At 40.9% G+C, this 20392-nt stretch overlaps 1 protein-coding gene across 2 annotated transcripts in view; it reads left to right on the top strand.

Moving 5' to 3' along the window:
- Nucleotides 1-20392, top strand: part of LOC126251334 (transcriptional regulator ATRX homolog) — a 500398-nt gene that overhangs the window by 217816 nt on the left and 262190 nt on the right. For both annotated transcript variants that reach the window (XM_049951680.1, XM_049951678.1), the window contains one exon: nt 7408-7575. In XM_049951680.1, the coding sequence (XP_049807637.1) occupies nt 7408-7575 (168 nt within the window). The remainder of the gene's footprint in view (nt 1-7407; nt 7576-20392) is intronic.

Genomic DNA, 20392 nt, shown 5'->3' with positions numbered 1-20392 from the left:
TGCGAAAATAAATAAAGTAAAGTTATCACTCGAGGGAAGACTTGAACCACGGACCTCTTGTTCCGCAGCTGCTCACGCTAACCACGGGACCACGGTGTTCCTGGGCTCAGAATAACCTTAATGTTGCCTATCTTGCGCATGGGCTACTCAGTTTGTATATTTTGCTTATTTTTTTCATAGTTCCACACAACTTCTTCCTGTTTTCTCGATTGATCTGTGTTCCGTTTTTCAAGGCCTATCCACTGTGCCAAATTATAACTAAATCTGAGGGGGGTGCGATGGGGAGGTTCCCTTGTAAGTCATGTTCAGTATGTGTGCAACATTCTCTGTGTTCTGAAAGTGATGCATGCTGGTGAAGGCTACTCTTTACTGCCTCATTCCAAATTGGGTTCAACACCACAAACAAGCATATTTAAATATGCTCTCTAAGCTTAATGATCCTTTGTCTTTTCAGCACTATAGCTTACCCCAATGCTGCCAATATACCCAGGGCCGGTTTAAGGCACAAACGACACAAGCCGTCACTTGGTGCGCCAATCTGAGAAGGGTCCAGAGGTGCCACACCTGTAAGATTTCTATAGAGAATTTATCTGAATTAGTAGTGGTCATTTGGAGTGCCAGTCCGAGAGGAACACCCCAGTGCAAGATTTGTTTACAGAGGGGGAGGGTAGTGCCAAATAAGTTCTTTGTGTGGAAAAATGTTCTCGAACCGGCCTTGCATGTACCTTCCATTATCTCCTGTTTGTTGTTTGCCTCAATTTCCTTTTCCCCACAGCCTTTTAATCTCTTAATACACTTGTTTTTTACTCACATATGCATAGATCCACAGTTGACGCATTGTCATTCCTTTCTACTACCTTAGCAAACATCTTGCAGTCATCTCCTGTACTTTTCCTCCTCTTATTGTGTATAAGGAATTTTGTGATTATGTTTGCCTCTACATAATACATCTTCATTTTAACTTTCATTTATTCTTAATAATTTTAATACTGATATTTTTCCAGTCTGCAGTAATTTATTTCTCGTAGCTGCTAATAACTGTATTACATGTGCTCTAATGAGAAATTCATTCAGGGTGATGCTTATTTGCAATAATCTCTCCAGTTGATTTTCTGTAATGAATGTGTATTTTTCCTCTATGTATGTAACTTTAATGATATCTTAGAATATATTTTGTATTTGTACAGTCTTATTGACACATAAAAGCAAGGTGAAAATTTATACCGTGCATTGAAATATTTTCAAAAATGCAGTGTTCTGAAACTCTTTCCCCTGTAGCTTCATGTACTATGTCCAGTGCTTTCCCAATGATTTGATTAATTCCCTAAAATGTAGTTCTGGAAGAACAGTATAATATCCACCTACTATTAACACACTGCAGGCTGACACTCGGGTGGCTGATGGGAGTGATCGTAAAGGGTTCTGCAATTTATGCCACCCCCATCAGTCAACTCACAGTGAATTAGCTAGGACTTTATGGATAGTATGGTCGCCCTAACTTTTTCACAGGACTTCATTACAGTCATGTTTCTTTGGATGTAAACTTAGTTGAAAGTCAGAGTGTGCCAATAAGCTGAATAAGGTGGATGTTACAACAATCTGCACAATGGTCCTTCCATGACCAAAGCACCCCTATCAACTGATGAATTGCATTGAATGACATGGACTGCATTTGTTAGTTATTGTTTTGCTCTTTGCAAGGTAATCAATGTAGAAAATCCCTTTCATATACCAGAAAACATTAACAATAATCCTTTTGATAGAGTGAATTGACTTAGCGATGTTAGGATTCTAAGAATTCAACTGATTTCATGATTAGCATCTTTTTTACTGTGGGTGCACATGGGCATGTGTTCTGTTGTAGGGCATGTGTTCTGTTGTAGAAATGAAATAGTGATTTGCCAAGATATTTGCTTTGTGGCAAGCATTCGATAAATTTAACCCAAATCTTGCTCATAATAAGTTCCCCATGTAACGAGCACCATACTCTTTCGTGATGTGTATGTGGCGTCATGTATTTTATTCATCCCTAGTCACCACATAGTCCATTATGATATTGTGCACTTTTGTAGTATTTTCATTTGTGAGAGCAGTGTTGAGTTTTCAGACATGTTGACCTTCTTGCATCATCTTCATCCACATCATGTTCAAATTCAACTACCCATTTCCCATTTATTGATAATGAAATAAGCCTTCCCCATCTTACTCATGGTACTTATAATTTGTGCCAACTTTGGTTGAATTTTCATTTCAGAATGCCATGGTAACAGGTTATTCCATTTTATCCATTCGAATGAAAACACACAAGTACTTTTTAAGAGCTGGGCATACAAAGCTCTTCTACAGTGAAAATTGACACTTGATTTAGCCTATTGTGTTTGTCAAAAAACGAAGTTGATTGGTGTCAGTGCCATGAGTGCAGCAGGCTAAGAAATTTTCCTCATGCATATTGACCTGATGACAACATACTGTTGTGGGGACTAAAATACTCAAAAATTTAAACTCAACCTTACTGATTAGAGAATAGAGAGATTAATTTCTTTTTATATATTGCTGATATTTAAAAAATCTTAGAAAATCTGATGTATACAAAAGACATAAAAGTAGAAAATAACAGATTTTGAACTTTTTATTTACTTTTCTCTCTCTTTCTCTAGTAAGAAGTCTTTTTGTTAAGACACAAATGCCTACAAAAGTTGTGACACCTAGATAGATTTGTGCAAATGAATCCAAACTCAAATTATGTGTAGAACACTGTACAATAATAAGTGATTAAAAGTACAGAGAGATAGTGAATATTTAGTGCGAGCAATCCTCTTTTATATCAATATTACACTTAGCTCAATCAGTGAAAAAGCATAAAACATATTGGTAATGTGAAAGGAAGTGCCATTGTGCATCATTGATGTGAAGACTATGAATCAGCATGTGACAAGATTGAACAGAGCCAAGTGGTAGGTCTCGTCCCATTGGTTTACCAAGCTTTGACATTGCCGCTTGCACAAGGCATGCTGCTGCAAGAGTGGCAGCTTTGGGGAACCAGTGGATAGGAGAGGGGCCTTAGTAGTGGCAAGTGGGTAGAAAAAAACACAATGTGATCATAGTGTGGGATGATAGCAATTTATTTTCATTACTTTAACTGACTGCATGTTTCGTCCACAGTGTTAGTTCAATGATACAACACTGTATAGGGTGGGGCCTCTCTGTATAAGTGGTTCATTGCTGTCCGCTACTGCTTGCACTGGGATCATGCATCCCGCTGCATCAGATTCTATAAACCATGTCCATTGCAATCATTGATGAATATGTGAATGTCATTGCTGGTATGCTTACAAGGGAACCTCCCCATCGCACCCCCCTCAGATTTAGTTATAAGTTGGCACAGTGGATAGGCCTTGAAAAACTGAACACAGATCAATCGAGAAAACAGGAAGAAGTTGTGTGGAAAAAAATATAAGCAAAATATACATACTGAGTAGTCCATGGCAAGATAGGCAACTTCAACGACAGTATGAGCTCAGGACGCCGTGGTCCCGTGGTTAGCGTGAGCAGCTGCGGAGCGAGAGGTCCTTGGTTCAAGGCTTCCCTCAAGTGAAAAGTTTAATTTTTTATTTTCAGTCAATTATTATCTGACAAACTCTTTATGTTTTCATCACTTTTTGGGAGTGATTATCACATACACAAGAAAACCTAAATCAGGCAAGATAGAAGAATCTTTTTACCCATCCGCCAAGTGTACAAGTTAGGTGGGTCGACAACATATTTCTGTTATGTGACGCACATGCCGTCACCAGTGTCGTATAGAATATATATTATATCAGACGTGTTTACCTATGGAGGAATCGGTTGACCTATGACCTTGCGATCAAATGTTTTCGGTCCCCATTGGAGAGGCACGTCATTTCGTTTCGTCTACTAATCGCACGCTTTTGCGGTGCGGTCACAAAACACAGACACTAAACTTATTTCAGTGAACAGAGACATCAATGAACGAACGGACAGATCATAACTTCGTGAAAATAAAAAAAATTACAATTTTCATTCGAGGGAAGACTTGAACTAAGGACCCCTCGTTCCGCAGCTGCTCACTCTAACCACGGGGCCACGGCGCTCCTGTGCTCACACGCTCCTCAATATTGCCTATCTTGCGCATGGACTACTCAGTTTGTATATTTTGATTTTTTTTTTTTTTTTCATAGTTCCACACAGCTTCTTCCTGTTTTCTCGATTGATCTGTGTTTAGTTTTTCAAGGCCTATCCACTGTGCCAACATATAACTAAATCTGAGGGGGGTGCGATGGGGAGGTTCCCTTGTTAGTAGCAAACTGTGGTCTTTTCAGATGAGTCTTTTTCAGCCTGTCATACAGTGATAGTCCAAGGGGAACAATTTTTAGGTGTCTTTCCTTAATGGAATACTATTAACTTTTAACTTATTTTCATTTCCTCTTAGCTTTGTACAACTCCTCCATTCAGCTCTGGACATATTTCAAGTCTCTTGTCTTCACTTGAGCATCCATCCCTCCCACCCAATATGTTACCAGTACTTGAAATTAATATCTCTCAGTATATGTAACAAATATATATATTTTGTATAGGAATCACCTACACTAATGACTTCAACTCAGTCCTCATTTACTGAGTTGAAACAAGGATATGTTCCTTACAGTGTCCACATATATGTAACATGTTGCGGAATTGACGATCTGGCAGCATGCACTGTTGAGCAGCACAGCGTGCAAATCCCAAATGTGATATTTTGGGGCTTTATGTGATATAACAGCAATTCAAACCATTCTGAGCATTAAATACTGGATCAGGAAAGTTTTAGAGCCCCTAAGCACTCCCTCCTTTTCATGCAACTCAGTATGCCTTATTTTGGCAAGTCAGTGCTCATCCCCTTGTCCTCCAGGGGCATATCTAGGCCATATTTGATACTATAACTTTCAAAGGCTCTGATTTCAGTACATGATGGAGCTTTGCGTTATACTAACTATTCAAAGTTAAGAAATTGTGTGATCCTAATCTGTGCTGTAAAGTACATTTCAGTTGTATGTACCCTTGGTGTTGCAAATTTCACCAACCTTAGTATTTAATTCTCACTTTGTTCTTATTATTTTGAAAGACAACTCTGCCTGTTATACTTCTTCCATGAATCTCTTTCTCTGATAAAATTATCCGAGTCAACACAACATGCTGACAAAAAGAGGCAAAGCAGAAAAGTCAAATGAGAGGAATAGCAACACATTCTGTAGATAACTAACTGTAAATTTCATAAATGCAGTTACCCGGTGTGACAGATCTTAGTAGATACCCATTTTCCCCATGTGCCATATAAAAACTTTGCATAAGAACTTTCTTGGAATATGTTAACTATTCTGTGTCAAAAGCAAGGCAGTAGAATGTACTAAGCTCAGGCCAGTTTCTATTGACATATGCATGGCATATTTTTGGCAATGCCTCGAGCCCAGTTACTTGAAGCTGTTGTGATCACTTAAATTATCCACTGAGGTTTCTTTTTGTATAAACAGTAGTTGTTATTAATCAATTTTCATATGAGTTACATTTGAACTTAAATCTAGAATTAATTTTAAAATCTCCTAAAATGACTCTTTTCAGATAATTTATGAAACTCAGGAACTACACTGACTGACAAAAAAAGTTAAAGCACCGTGAAGGGGAAGAGGAGATTAACCTTCATGTTGAGTGAGTGTGTGGTGGTACTTCAGCAATTAATTTTTTTTCTTTTCAAATTTACAAAGAACTTGACAGTATGATCCCACTTATTAGTGTAATATTGTACCCCCTTGTGAACTGAATCATCCTGATTCGATTGGGAAAGGTGTCATATAGCTATTGTATCCTCTTCTGAAGCAGTTCACCCACAACTGTTGTTACTGGTCATTGATATTGTGGCACTAGCACCTAGTTGACGTCGAGCTGGTGTCATACAAGTTCTAGCAGGGACAGATTTGGCTATCTTGCTGGCCACAGAAGTACCTCAACATGCTGCAGACAGTTCATAACAAACACCACGTGTTATTGAGCATTGCCCTGTTGAAAAATGGTGCCACGATACTGGTGCATTAGAGATACCACATGGGGAAATAGTATGTCAATGATATACCATTGTGCCACCAGATTTTCTTCAATAACCACCCTATCTGACCTGAAGTCATACCTGATGCCTCCCGACACCATGACACCAGCAAGTAACACCACTGTGCCTCTCCATAACATCAAAAGAATGGGACATGTCACCAGATCACCAGTGTACCTGCCGACCGTGGTCATATGGAGTAATGCAGAACTGTGATCAGCTGCTGAACGCTGTGATGCCATTCATCAACAGTTTGAGCTTTCCAGTTACAGCACCACTCCAAATACAGCAGTTTGTGTTGTGTTAACAGCAGCCTATGCAAGGGATGGTAATTCTGTACACCAGCTGTTGTTGGTCTCTGACCAATGGTCAAGACAGCACAGAATGTTGCAGGGAGTCCATTGCTTGTTCCCAGATGACAGCTGCAGATGTGAAAGGGTTATGATGTGCTTGGTGCAGAATACAGTGATCCTTCCCTGTGGTGGTCAGACATGGTCAGCTGTAACCTTGACAGTGTGTTCTCACCTGTCCTCAAGTTCCTATACAGTCATACATTGGGCCGCTGTCCAATCAGAATGCCCCACAAATCTGGACATTGCACGATTGAAACAGCCAGTCAAATGGAGACCCACATGGAGGCCTCTTCTAAACTTGGGTGCTGATAAAGCTACCTCACATGAGTATGCAGCACCTCTGTGTCCTTCAGAGTGATCATTCATCATCTAACACTGTCCATGCCTCTTATATAATGGACTAGTCCTGAGAACAACACTAAACATGAACCTCACGAATGTATTTTGGTAGCCACCCTATCTGTCACACACATCTGCAACTGTGGTGATTTACATAACTGCCAATGGTATATGTGTGCACAAAGTTACATTGACAGCTGACCGTGACATTAGTTGCTTCACATTTTTTGTCAGGCAGGATGCCACACACAGGAATAAAATGATACAAAAACTGTGTTCATGAGAACTTTCATCCAGATTATCTGAAATATTTGTATTAAATATTGGAAGTTGTGCAATGAGAACAGTGCTCTCTCTCTCTCTCTCTCTCTCTCTCTCTCTCTCTCTCTCTCTTTCTCGTGTGTGTGTGTGTGTGTGTGTGTGTGTGTGTGTGTGTGTGTGTGTGTGTGTGTGTGTGATTTTCTTCAAGTTTTCACACTTTTTTGTGGTTAGAAATTTTTGATAATTGTATGATATTGATATTTTTGATATGAAACATACAACAGAATTTTCAATGGAAAACATGAAGCTTCATTTTAGTTTAATTAGAACATTTATTTGTTTTGTATCATATTACAGGAAGAAGAAACGAAAGCGTATTGTGGACTCAGATTCTTGTTCAGATATCAAATCGGGCAGTGAGAGCAGTGATTTAGAAGCTCTGTTTGGTACTAAAAGGAAACGCAAACACAAGTCAGAATCCAGTGACATAGACAGTAGTAGCAGCTCCCCTTCAAGCATTGAACTGTGAGTTTCTTTCCCGTTTCGCTTCTTTAGTTAATAGTGTCATTGCTGATAATGTTGATGCTGATACTATACTGTACTTATACTTCTACTAATACTATTACTACAGGGTGTTTATAAGTGAATATCGGGATTTTAATGCTTTATAATATTTATTATATTAAACTTACAGTTATAAATGATATGTCCAATGGAAGAACAACTCAAACAGTTTTACCAAGAACCTTATAAATGTTCAATGTGAGCACCATTTGTCACGCGGCAAACATCAAGTCTATAGCTGAGTTCATCTCAAACGTTGATAAGTGTGTCTTCAGTGATTGTAGCGACAGCTGCTTCAATCTGGTTTCTTAATTCAGGAAGTAGTGGAGACACATACACATTATCCTTGATGAAGCCCTGAAGGAAAAAATCGCATGGCATTATGACGGGTGAACACGGAGGCCATGCAAAGCAAGCCGTGTCATTGGACCCCTTGTGGCCTATCCAGCTCATGGGTACAGTGAAGTTCAACCAATCGCGTACTTTGCTATGCCAGTGAGGTGGCGCACCATCGTGCTGGAAAATGAAGTTCTCTGGCTCATCTTCCAACTGAGGGAAGATCCATTGCTCTAGTGTATCAAGGTAAGAAGTGCCAGTTACAGTAGGTTCACCAGAAAAGAAAGGCCCATAAACTTTCCACCGGGATACGTCACAAAAAACAGTCACTTTAGGGAAATCTCGTTGCATTTCTACCAACTCGTGAGGATTTTCTGAGCCCCAGATGCGCACGTTGTGAGTGGTAACATGTCCACTACAGTGAAACGTCAATTCATCACTGAAGACAACATGATCCAGAAAATCTTCATCGTCATGAAGCAACATTTTGTTCTTGAAGTTGGCACGTAATCCATGGTCTGCCGACTTTAGAGCCTGTAATAACTGTAAACGGTAAGAACATAGTTGTAAGCGTTTTCTTAAAACTTTCCAAATAGTCCACACGGAAACTTGTAATTCACGACTAGCGTTCCAGACTGATTTCTTTGGGCTATGAGTAGACGACTCTCTCACTCGCTCAACAGTCTCTTCACTAACTCTTGGTTGTCCTATGCTCTTCCCTTTACAAAGGCAGCCGGTATCTTCAAATTGATGATACCATCTACAAATGTTATCATAATTTGGAGGATCACAACTGAACTTCAGCCGGAATGCATGTTCCACAGTAACTACAGATTCTGTCTTCGCAAACTGCAAAACACGAAACGCTTTCTGTTCACTAGTCGCCATCTTCGCTACTACCGCTGTGTAGTGGACTGCGGTGGAAACGTTGCATGCTGCACGTGCGCACTGGTGCCAAACACAAATGTTTGAGTTACTCTTTCATTTGACATATCATTTGTAATTGGAAGTTTAATGTAATAAATATTATAAAGTGTTAAAACCCCAATATTTACAAACACCCTGTGTTGCTGCTGCTGCTGCTGCTGCTAAAAGAGATTCTTTGTGTGCACAGTAGAGTTGGTTCTATTACTAAATCCTCTCTGTCAACATAAGAGTATTTTCCTGATGATTTTCTGCATAACTGTGGATTGGTGACAATACTACAAAAGCGTAACTGTGTACCAGTTGTAAAGAATCAAGCAAGTTTATCAGATCACAAGCATAAAATATTACTCTGTTGTTTAGTACATGGAAGGAGAGAGTGGGAATAGTTCTTGAACTTGAATTGTCTGCTGCATCAGAAAATTCTCTGGCATGTGGAAGATTAGAGGCATGTTTCAGGCAGATATGAAAGGTGCCTTACTTGCTGTTGTAATAATATTTTCTAGTAGCCATGTGAGGAACAAAAGAGCATGTGCAACAATTCTGTAGCTGTGGATAAAATTCTAGGAGACAGCACAGTGAACTGTACACAGTAAGTTAACAGTATAGAGTAACCAAAGGTTTGTTTAATAAATTCCCTACATTTAAAGCCTTAACCATGTTTCTATGATTGGTAGGCAGCATTATTTGTAGTGTGTGCTTTATACTTACAGTGATGCGTGTACTCATTTACTGTAAGAAATAATAATATGATCAGACTTTGTAGTACATTGCTACTTTATAACTGATGACTTTCTGAAGTGAAGCGTTACAAACTGAAAACATTATTACTGAAATTTTTGTGTTGTGAAATGGTATTTCAGTAGAATGAGAACTTGACAGTAAAAATAAAATAATAATAATAATAATGACGATAATAATAATAATAATGAAAAACATAGTTTTAATTTTTGTTATGATATGGATCTTGTGCATTGATTACAAGCTGAGTCATGCCTGTGATCTGATTTAGATTGTGGGGAAAGCATTGTGTATGAAGCAGTCTTTACATACAAGGTATCGTATGAAGGATGTTTGTTTAACAACGAAAACAATCAGTTATTGACAAATATATTTAATTGGTTAGATAAAAAACCTACTCCCTAAGTGGCGGCAGAAAACACACAAAAGGCGGTTGTAATTGACAAACTTTCAGAGCCAGTGGCTCCTTCTTCAGGCAGAAGGGTTGAAGGGGAAGGAAGAGAAGTGAAGGAAAAGAAGTGGAGAGGTGTAGTAAAAGGGATAGATTTTGGGAAAGTAACCCAGAACCGCGGGTCAGGGGAGACTTACTCTACAGGATGAGAAGGAAAGACTGATCGTTGAGGACTGCATCGGACGAGATTTGAAAAACTGAGAGCTTAAAGGTGGTAGACAGGGTAATATGGAGACAGAGATTACTGCTTAACATTTTAGTTTTTGGCCAAAAAGGCCTTTCTCTCTCTCTCTCTCTCTCTCTCTCTCTCTCTCTCTCTCTCTCTCTCTCTCTCTCTCACACACACACACACACACACTGCATGACCATTTCTGGCTTGCTGCAGTTAGAGACGTGTGTGTGTGTGTGTGCGTGTGTGTGTGTGTGTGTGTGTTCCACTTCAGAAGAAGACCTTTTGGCAGAAAGGTAAAATGTGTAGCATCCTTTTTGTTGTGCCTGTCTGCAACACAACGTCTCCTCTATATAGTGTGAAACAATCTATCCTTTACATAATATTATAACAGTAGCCTGCAGAATCACACCACCACCCCAACACCTACATCTACATTTATACTTCGCAAGCCACCCAACGGTGTGTGGCGGAGGGCACTTTACGTGCCACTGTCATGACCTCCCTTTCCTGTTCCAGTCGCGTATGGTTCGCGGGAAGAATGATTGCTGGAAAGCCTCCATGCACGTTCAAATCTCTCTAATTTTACATTCGTGATCTCCTCGGGAGGTATAAGTAGGGGGAAGCAATATATTCGATACCTCATCCAGAAACGCACCCTCTCGAAACCTGGACAGCAAGCTACACCGCGATGCAGAGCGCCTCTCTTGCAGAGTCTGCCACTTGAGTTTGCTAAACATCTCCATAACGCTTACCAAGTAACCCTATGACGAAATGTGCCCCTCTTCTTTGGATCGTCTCTATCTCCTCCGTCAACCCGATCTGGTACGGATCCCACACTGATGAGCAATACTCAAGTATAGGTCGAACGAGTGTTTTGTAAGCCACCTCCTTTGTTGATGGACTACATTTTCTAAGGATCCTTCTTTCTATGTATTCGCAATACATTACATTTGTCTATGTTAAGGGTCAGTTGCCACTCCCTGCACCAAGCGCCCATTAGCTGCAGATCTTCCTGGATTTCGCTACAATTTTCTAATGCTGCAACTTCTCTGTATACTATAGCATCATCCGCGAAAAGCCGCATGGAACTTCCGACACCATCTACTAGGTCATTTATACATATTGTGAAAAGCAATGGTCCCATAACACTCCCCTGTGGCACGCCAAAGGTTACTTTAACGTCTGTAGACGTCTCTCCATTGATAACAACATGCTGTGTTCTGTTTGCTAAAAATTCTTCAATCCAGCCACTCAGCTGGTCTGATATTCTGTAGGCTCTTACTTTGTTTATCAGGCGACAGTGCGGAACTGTATCGAACGCCTTCCAGAAGTCAAGGAAAATAGTATCTACCTGGGAGTCTGTATCTAATATTTTCTGGGTCTCATGAACAAATAAAGTGCATTGGGTCTCACATGATCGCTGTTTCCGGAATCCATGTTGATTCCTACAGAGCAGATTCTGGGTTTCCAGAAATGACATGATACGCGAGCAAAAAACATGTTCTAAAATTCTACAACAGATCGATGTCAGAGATATAGGTTTATAGTTTTGCGCATCTGCTCGATGACCCTTCTTGAAGACTGGGACTACCTTTGCTCTTTTCCAATCATTTGGAACCTTCCGTTCCTCTAGAGACTTGCGGTACACGGCCGTTAGAAGGGGGGGCAAGTTCTTTCGCGTACTCTGTGTAGAATCGAATTGGTATCCCATCAGGTCCAGTGGACTTTCCTCTGTTGAGTGATTTCAGTTGCTTTTGTATTACTTGGAGACTTATTTCAATGTGAGCCATTTTTTCGTTTGTGCGAGGATTTAGAGAAGGAACTGCAGTGCGGTCTTCCTCTGTGAAACAGCTTTGGAAAAAGGTGTTTAGTATTTCAGCTTTATGCATGTCATCCTCTGTTTCAATGCCATCATCATCCTGGAGTGTCTGGATATGCTGTTTCGAGCCACTTACTGTTTTAACGTAAGACCAGAACTTCCTAGGATTTTCTGTCAAGTCGGTACATAGAATTTTACTTTCGAATTCACTGAACGCTTCATCCATAGCCCTCCTTACACTAACTTTGACATCGTTTAGCTTCTGTTTGTCTCAGAGGTTTTGGCTGTGTTTAAACTTGCAGTGAAGCTCTCTTTGCTTTCGCAGTAGTTTCCTAACTTTGTTGTTGAACCACGGTGGGTTTTTCGTGTCCCTCACAGTTTTACTCGGCACACACCTGTCTAAAACGCATTTTACGATTGCCTTGAACTTTTTCCATAAACACTCAGCATTGTCAGTGTTGGAACAGAAATTTTCGTTTTGATCTGTTAGGTAGTCTGAAATATGCCTTCTATTACTCTTGCTAAACAGATAAATTTTTCTCCCTTTTTTTATATTCCTATTTACTTCCATATTCAGGGATGCTGCAATGGCCTTATGATCACTGATTCCCTGTTCTGCGCTTACAGAGTCGAAAAGTTCGGGTCTGTTTGTTATCAGTAGGTCCAAGATGTTACCTCCACGAGTCGGGTCTCAGTTTAATTGCTCGAGGTAATTATCGGATAGTGCACTCAGTATAATGTCACTCGATGCTCTGTCCCTACCATCCGTCCTAAACATCTGAGTGTCCCAGTCTATATCCGGTAAATTGAAATCTCCACCTAAGACTATAACATGCTGAGAAAATTTGTGTGAAATGTATTCCAGATTTTCTCTCAGTTGTTCTGCAACTAATGCTGCTGAGTCGGGAGGTCGGTAAAAGGAGCCAATTATTAACCTAGCCCGGTTGTTGAGTGTAACCTCCACCCATAACAATTCACAGGATCTATCCACTTCTACTTCACTGCAGGATAAACTACTACTAACAGCGACAAACACGCCACCACCGGTTACATGCAATCTATCCTTTCTGAACACCGTCTGTGCCTTTGTAATAATTTCGGCAGAATTTCTCTCTTTCCGTACCTGTAACGATTTCAGCTTCGGTGCTTTCTATCAGCACTTGAAGTTCCGGTACTTTACCAACGCAGGTTCGACAGTTTACAATTACAATACCGATTGCTGCTTGGTCCCCACGTGTTCTGACTTTGCCCCGCACCCTTTGAGGTTGTTGCCCTTTCTGTACTTGCTCGAGGCCATCTAACCTAAAAATCCACCCAGTCCACGCCACACAACCCCTGCTACCTGTGTAGCCGCCTGCTGCGTGTAGTGGACTCCTGACCTATCCAGCGGAACCCGAAACCCCACCACCCTATGGCGCAAGTCGAGGATGCCAAACTGTAACAGGTCAAGGAAAGATGTGGACAAACTGACATTAAACCTTAGCAGTTATGGTTTATCAGGATAGGTTCGAGTTTTCTCTTGGGCATGGTAAGCTCCGTCGATGGTTTGGGAGACAGGTTTGATATGTGGGAAAGTGGTAGACAGACCAGTGGTAAACATATACATAGCCCTCTTTCATTCAGTCATTTAACTTGATTCCTCCTTAAACATGAACAAGTCTTTATTGTTCCATCCAGCTAGTACAGTTATTAAAATGCATTTTTTTCTTCATGTAATATTCCACACTGAGCAGCAGGCATAGTCATGGCCAGTGATGTAGACAGGCAAGCTGTGTACCCTCTGTAGATTTGACACAGCGAGCTGACTCAGTGATGGTGTGGACACCACAAGTGGTTCAGCTGTGGTGCAGAGCAGGCAGTAAGTTTACATCTACATCTACATGGGTACTTTGCAAATCACATTTAATTGCCTGGCAGAGGATTCATCGAACCACCTTCACAATTCTCTATTATTCCAATCTCATACAGTGTGCAGAAAGAACGAACACCTATATCTTTCCAACGAGCTCTGTTTCTCTTATTTTATCATGGCGATCATTTCTTCCTATGTTGGTTGGTGTCAACAAAATATTTTCACATTCGGAGGAGAAAGTTGGTGACTGGAATTGCTTGAGAAGATTGCTCTACAACAAAAAAGTCTTTGTTTTAATGATGATCACCCCAAATCGTGTGTCACTTCAGTGACACTCTCTCCCCTATTTCGTGATAATACAAAACATGCTGCCCTTCTTTGAATGTTTTTGATGTACTCTATCTATCCTATCTGGTAAGTATCCCACACCAAGCAGCAGTATTCTAAAAGAGGACGGATAAGCATAGTGTAGGCAGTCTCCTTAGAAGGTCTAATACATTTTCTAAGTGTCCTGCCTTCCCCACAACATTTTCTATCTGTTCCTTCCAATTTAATGGTCGTAATTGTAATTGCTAGGTATTTAGTTGAATTTATGGTCTTTAGATTTGACTGATTTATTGTGTAACCAAAGTTTAATGCATTCCTTTTACAACTCATGTGGATGACCTCACACTTTTTGTTATTTAGGGTCAATTGCCAATTTTTCCACCATACACATACATTATATGATCAAAAACATCCGCACACCCCCCAAAAACACACTTTTTCATATTAGGTGCTTTGTGCTGCCAGGTACTCCATATCAGAGAGCTCAGTACTTCTTAGAGATCGTGAGAGAGCAGACTGGGGTGCTCCGCAGAACGGATTTAGGACGTGGTCAGGTGATTGGGTGTTACACGTCTGTACGCGAGATTTACACACTCTTGAACATCCCTATCTCCACTGTTTCCAATGTGACAGTGAAGTGGAAACGTGAGTGGACACGTACAGCACAAAAGCCTACAAGCCGAACTAGTCTGCTGACTAACAGAGACCACCGACAGTTGAAGAGGGTTGTAATGTGTGATAGGTAGACATCTATCCAGACCATTGCACAGGAATTCCAAACTGCATCAGGATACGCTGCAGGTACTATGACCGTTCGGCTGGAGGTGAGAAAACTTGGATTTCGTGGTTGAGCGGCTGTTCATTAGCCACACATCATGCCAGTAAATGCCAAACGACACCTCGCTTGGTGTAAGGACCGTAAACATTGGACGATTGAACAGTGGAAAAATATTGTGTGGAGTGACGAATCATGGTATGCAATGTGGCGATCTGATGGCAGGATGTGGGTATGGCGAATGCCCAGTGAGTGTCATCTGTCAGCATGTGTAGTGCTAACAGTAAAATTTCAGAGCGGTGGTGTTATGGTGTGGTCTTGTTTTTTGTGGAGGGGACTTACACACCTTGTTGTTTTGTGTGGCACTGTCACAGCACAGGCCTACATTGATGTATTAAGCACGTTCTGGCTTCTCGCTGTTAAAGAGCAATTCAGGAATGGTAATTGCATCTTTGAACACAATCAAGCACCTATTCATAATCCACGGCCTGTTGCGGAGTGGTTACATGACAATAACATCCCCGTCATGGACTGACCTGCACAGAGTCCTGACCTGAATCATATAGAACAGCTTTGGGATGTTTGGGAATGCCGACTTCATGCCAGGCCTCACTGACTGACCTCGATACCTCTTCTCAGTGCAGCACTCCATGAAGAATGGGCTGCCATTCCCCAAGAAACCTTCCAGCACCTGAGTGAACATATGCCTGCGAGAATGGAAGCTGTCATCCAGGCCAAAAGGTGGGCCAACACATTATTGAATTCCAGCATTACCGATGTAGGGTGCCACGCTCTTGTAAGTCATTTTCAGCGAGGTGTTCGGATACTTTTGATCACGTAATGTATCTTTTCTAAATCGTTTTGCAATTTGTTTTGATCTTCTGATATCTTTATTAGTTGATAAACAACTTAAGACGTCTGCTCAGATTGTCTTCCTAATTGCTTATATAAATAAGAAACAGCAAAGGGCCTGTAACACTACATTGGGGAACGCTCGATAACCTTCCATCAACTACTATGAACTGTGATCTTTCTGACAGGAAATCACGAATCCATTCACATAACTGAGACGATATTCCATAAGCACGCAATTTCACTACAAGCCGCTTGTGTGGTACGTTACAGTGTCGAAAGTCTTCCAGAAATCAAGAAATGAATCTGAAATCCCTCGTTAATAGCAGTCAGTGCTTCATGTGAGTAAAAGCTGGTTGTGTTTCACAAGAACCATGTTTCCTAAATCTATGTTAACTGTACATCAATAGATCATTTTCTTCAAAGTTTTTCATAATGTTCGAACACAATATATGTTTCAAAATTCTGCTGCATACTGTTGTTAATGATATGGGCCTGTAATGTAGTGGATTACTCCTACTACCTTTCTTGAATATTGATGTGACCTGTGCAACTGTCCAGTCTTTTGATACGAATCTTTCATCGAGCAAGTGGTTATATGTGATTGTTAAATATGGAGCATACTCTGAAAGGAACCTAATTGATATACAGTCTGGACCATAAGACTTGCTTTTATTAAGTGATTTAAGTTGCTTCACTACTCCGAGGATATTTACTTCTGCATTACTCGTGTTGGCAGCTGTTCTTGATTGGAATTCTGGAATATTTACATCGTCTTCTTTTGTGAAGGCATTTCGGAAGCTGTGTTTAGTAACTCTGCTTTGGCAGCTCTGTCTTCGATAGTATCTCCGTTGCTGTCATGCAGAGAAGGCATCAGTTGTGTCTTGCCACTAGCATGCTTCACATATGACCAGAATCTCTTTGGATTTTGTGGCAGGTTTAGAGAGAGAGTTTCATTTTGAAAATTTTTATAAGAATCGCACATTGAAGCCCACACTAAATTTCGAGCTTCTGTAAAAGATAGCTAATCTTGAGGATTTTGCGTCTGTTTAAATTTGGCATGTTTTTTTCGTTGTTTCTGCAACAGAAACAGGTCAGAACTGACCTGTTTTGTGTACCAAGGAGGATCAGCTCCACTGTTTGTTAATGTACTTGGTATAAATCTCTCAATTTTTGCTGGTACTATTTCTTTAAATTCAAGCCACATCAGGTCTACACTTGTATTGTTAATTTGGAAGGAGTGGAGATTGTCCCTCAGAAAGGCATCAAGTGAATTATTATCTGCTTTTTTGAATAGCAATACTTTTCATTTATTTTTGGAGGGTTTAGGGGTTACAATATACAGTATTGCTATGACAACCCTGTGTTCACTAATCCCTGTATCCGTTTTGATGCTCATTATCAACTCCTGGATTATTCGTTGCTAAGAGGTCAAGTGTGTTTTCGCGTGGGCTCATGAACTAACTGCTCAAAATAATTTTCAGAAAATGCGTTTAGCACAATTTCGGATGATGTTTTATGCATACCTCCGGAATTGAACATGTATTTTCACCAGCATATCGATGGTAAATTAAAGTCACCACCAACTATGATTATATGAGTCTGGTACATGTTTGAAATCAAACTCAAGTTTTCTTTGAACCTTTCAACAATTGTATCATCTGAATTGGGAAGTCGGTAAAAGGATCCAGTTATTATTTTTTCCGGTTGCCAAGAATGACCTCTGCCCATACTAACTCACAGGAACTATCTACTTCAATTTCACAACAAGATAAACTACTATTAACAGCAAGAAACGCCATGATCAACCATGTTTAGCCTATCCTTTCAGAACACCGTTAGGTTCTACGCAAAAATTTTGGCTGAGCTTATGTCCGGCTTTAGACAGCTTTCAATGTTGTGATGTTGGTTGCCTTGCAGAAGATCATGGTGCTGCCCAGACTGTGACTCCAAACTGCTGGCTGGACTTTGGTGATGGCAGCTGGAGCAATGTCAGCTGCCCAGACTGTGGCTCCAAACTGCTGGCTGGACTTTGGTGATGGCAGCTGGAGCAATGTCAGCTGCCCAGACTGGACAGACAGACAGAGCTCCCTTGTTTGTAGTTGAGTGGTGGCAGAATTATTGTGACTGTGCAGGCAAACACAGACTGGGTGTTACTTACTCTCCAGTCTGCCAAAACAGGATGGGCTGGTACGGCCGTGGGGCAGTTGTGGAAGACGTGATGTTATTGTGTCACACCGAAGCCTCTCTTTGTGACCATATTTGATAAGGTATAGGTGTCTTCCTGAAGGCAGCCGGGTGCTGCAACTGGCAATAGGTCACTTGCAGTAACCATTCTGATGTGTCTGGGCACATGGGATGATGTAACACCTTATTCAGCCAGGCAATGGCCAGTGCAATGTGTTCCATGCCCAGCAACTTCTGCTCCAACCTATTTTCTGAGTCTTGGGTTCATACAATATTGTTGTTATTTTGTCCTTGACTTTCCATTGTTTCTTGCTGTTGTATGATTTCATACACAAACAAGTAAATACATAATATCTGATAAGTAGGAAATAGTGTTCTGTCATAGTGATAAGAATATAAAAGGGGCATAGAGGAAATTTAGCTATTTATTGTCTATATAGTTCATGTGTATCAACTGCCCCTAACTTGGGGTTGAGGAATGTTTCACAAACGAAGATAATTTAGATATCCTACTTTCATCTTTATGGATAATATGGAAGGAATGCGAAGAAAAGAGTTAAGTTGCACGAATGAAGGTATCCTGTCAGATGCTGTCCAACGAATCTTGGCACTCGAGTAAATGGACAAACTAAATGTAACTGGTGACCAAAAAGTTTCTGTTTGAAGACTGTACATTCCAGAATCTGTATGCCAGTCAAGCAAAATCACTGTGAGCAATCGTCTCACCAATGCACTAGGCTGAATATACCCATTTGGTAAAAACACAGTGTCCTGCTGTTTGAAAAAGTCCATAACTATTGCTGCTCATCCTTATCTGACAGGAATCATTGATCTTTCAAGGCATTTTATAAGGGGCTGAAGGCATGATAATCACATGGGGAGAGATCAGGACTTAAAGGACGGCTGCTCAAGTGTCTCACACTTGAGTTGGTGTAACGGATGAGGCTGGCCACCCGGATCAACTGGCATCTTGTGACAAATCGCAACCAGCACAGAATTTGGTGCATCATTCCACAATGGTGGTTTTTAACAGACATACTGTCCCATTTACAATGTAATTCTGTAATTCTTGTCTATCAGTGTTAATCCTTTGCTAGCCAAGAAAAGAATAACAACACATTTGACCTGCTTTGATACTTTGGTAATAACGTCACCATAATTCACATTTCTGCGTTTACCACACCCACATAAGAAAGACATGAATGCCTATATTTTGTGCTTATATACCTACAGCACAGTCATGCCATGTTGTCTATATGCTGCAGCAATGCACTCAAATGGAAACTTTTTGATAGCTCTATAGGTATTTTGCAGCTGTTGCACATAATTCACGTATTAACTCTAGAAGAATTGCGAGTCCCTCTGGAATAAATGAGTCTAGTGTTGTTCTCATATTTGGCATGAACAGACTGCATCTGTATATTTTGTTGCTTTATAAGCAGGCTGCTTTGCTCGGTAGGCTGCTCTGTGCCAGTGAAACTTCATTTACAAATCATGGAATGCTGATATTTAGAAATATGTGTTATTACATTTCTGAGAATCCATGCAGGTTGAATTTGGGCAGTAGTGGAGTGTGAACATTCAGTGCAGGGTTATTGAAGACATTGTAATTAGTCTTCACTTGGAAGAAATGTTAATGGATAACAGATCACACAATTTCTTACCAAAGCAGTACTGGCTGCATTAAAGAAAGTAGCACTTGAAATGTATAGTATCACATACATCTATACATCTCATTTATTCATGATTTCATATATGTGGTACCAGTCCAGTGAATGCTCAACTTATTACTCCCTTGTGGCTAGGAAAATCCTCATCCAACGTTGATCCTGTTATAACCTTTAATCACTAATAAATTGCGTGGATATACAAACGTAGAAACAATAGCGGGTTACATGCTACCAACTCCGTATCTGTCACTCAACTGTCGTGCCGTGACATGCGGCCGGCGCCGTTCATAGCCAGGTGACACTCCCGCGCTCGGCCGAACTGCGGAGCGCCTCTATCGCCGTGTTCGCGTACTGACGTAGCGGCACTTTTAAATCTCGTGGCACTGTGACAACACTTTTCCCCCCTTTGAAAAAAAAACACTCACTTCCTTGGAGACATGGACAGTGCGGAGACATCCATGGCCTCTTGGGAGGCCCCGAGAAGATCCCGCGGAGAAAGACGAGAGTATGGTCGAAAATGTCCAGGACGGAAGCTTGCGCGTGGAACGTGCCTCCTGGACGAGATGATGGGTGAAAACTCTGGAGCAGCATCCATAGGTGTCGTGGACCTGCGGGTGTGCTCCAGCGAGATGGGTCCCGGAGAAGGCAGCGTCGCGACTGGGACCGGTTCCG

Source organism: Schistocerca nitens, chromosome 4 (assembly GCF_023898315.1).
Source record: "Schistocerca nitens isolate TAMUIC-IGC-003100 chromosome 4, iqSchNite1.1, whole genome shotgun sequence".
Taxonomy (NCBI): Eukaryota; Metazoa; Arthropoda; class Insecta; order Orthoptera; family Acrididae; genus Schistocerca; species Schistocerca nitens.
Note: the sequence above shows the minus strand (reverse complement) of the source record. Positions and strands in the feature narration are given on the sequence as shown.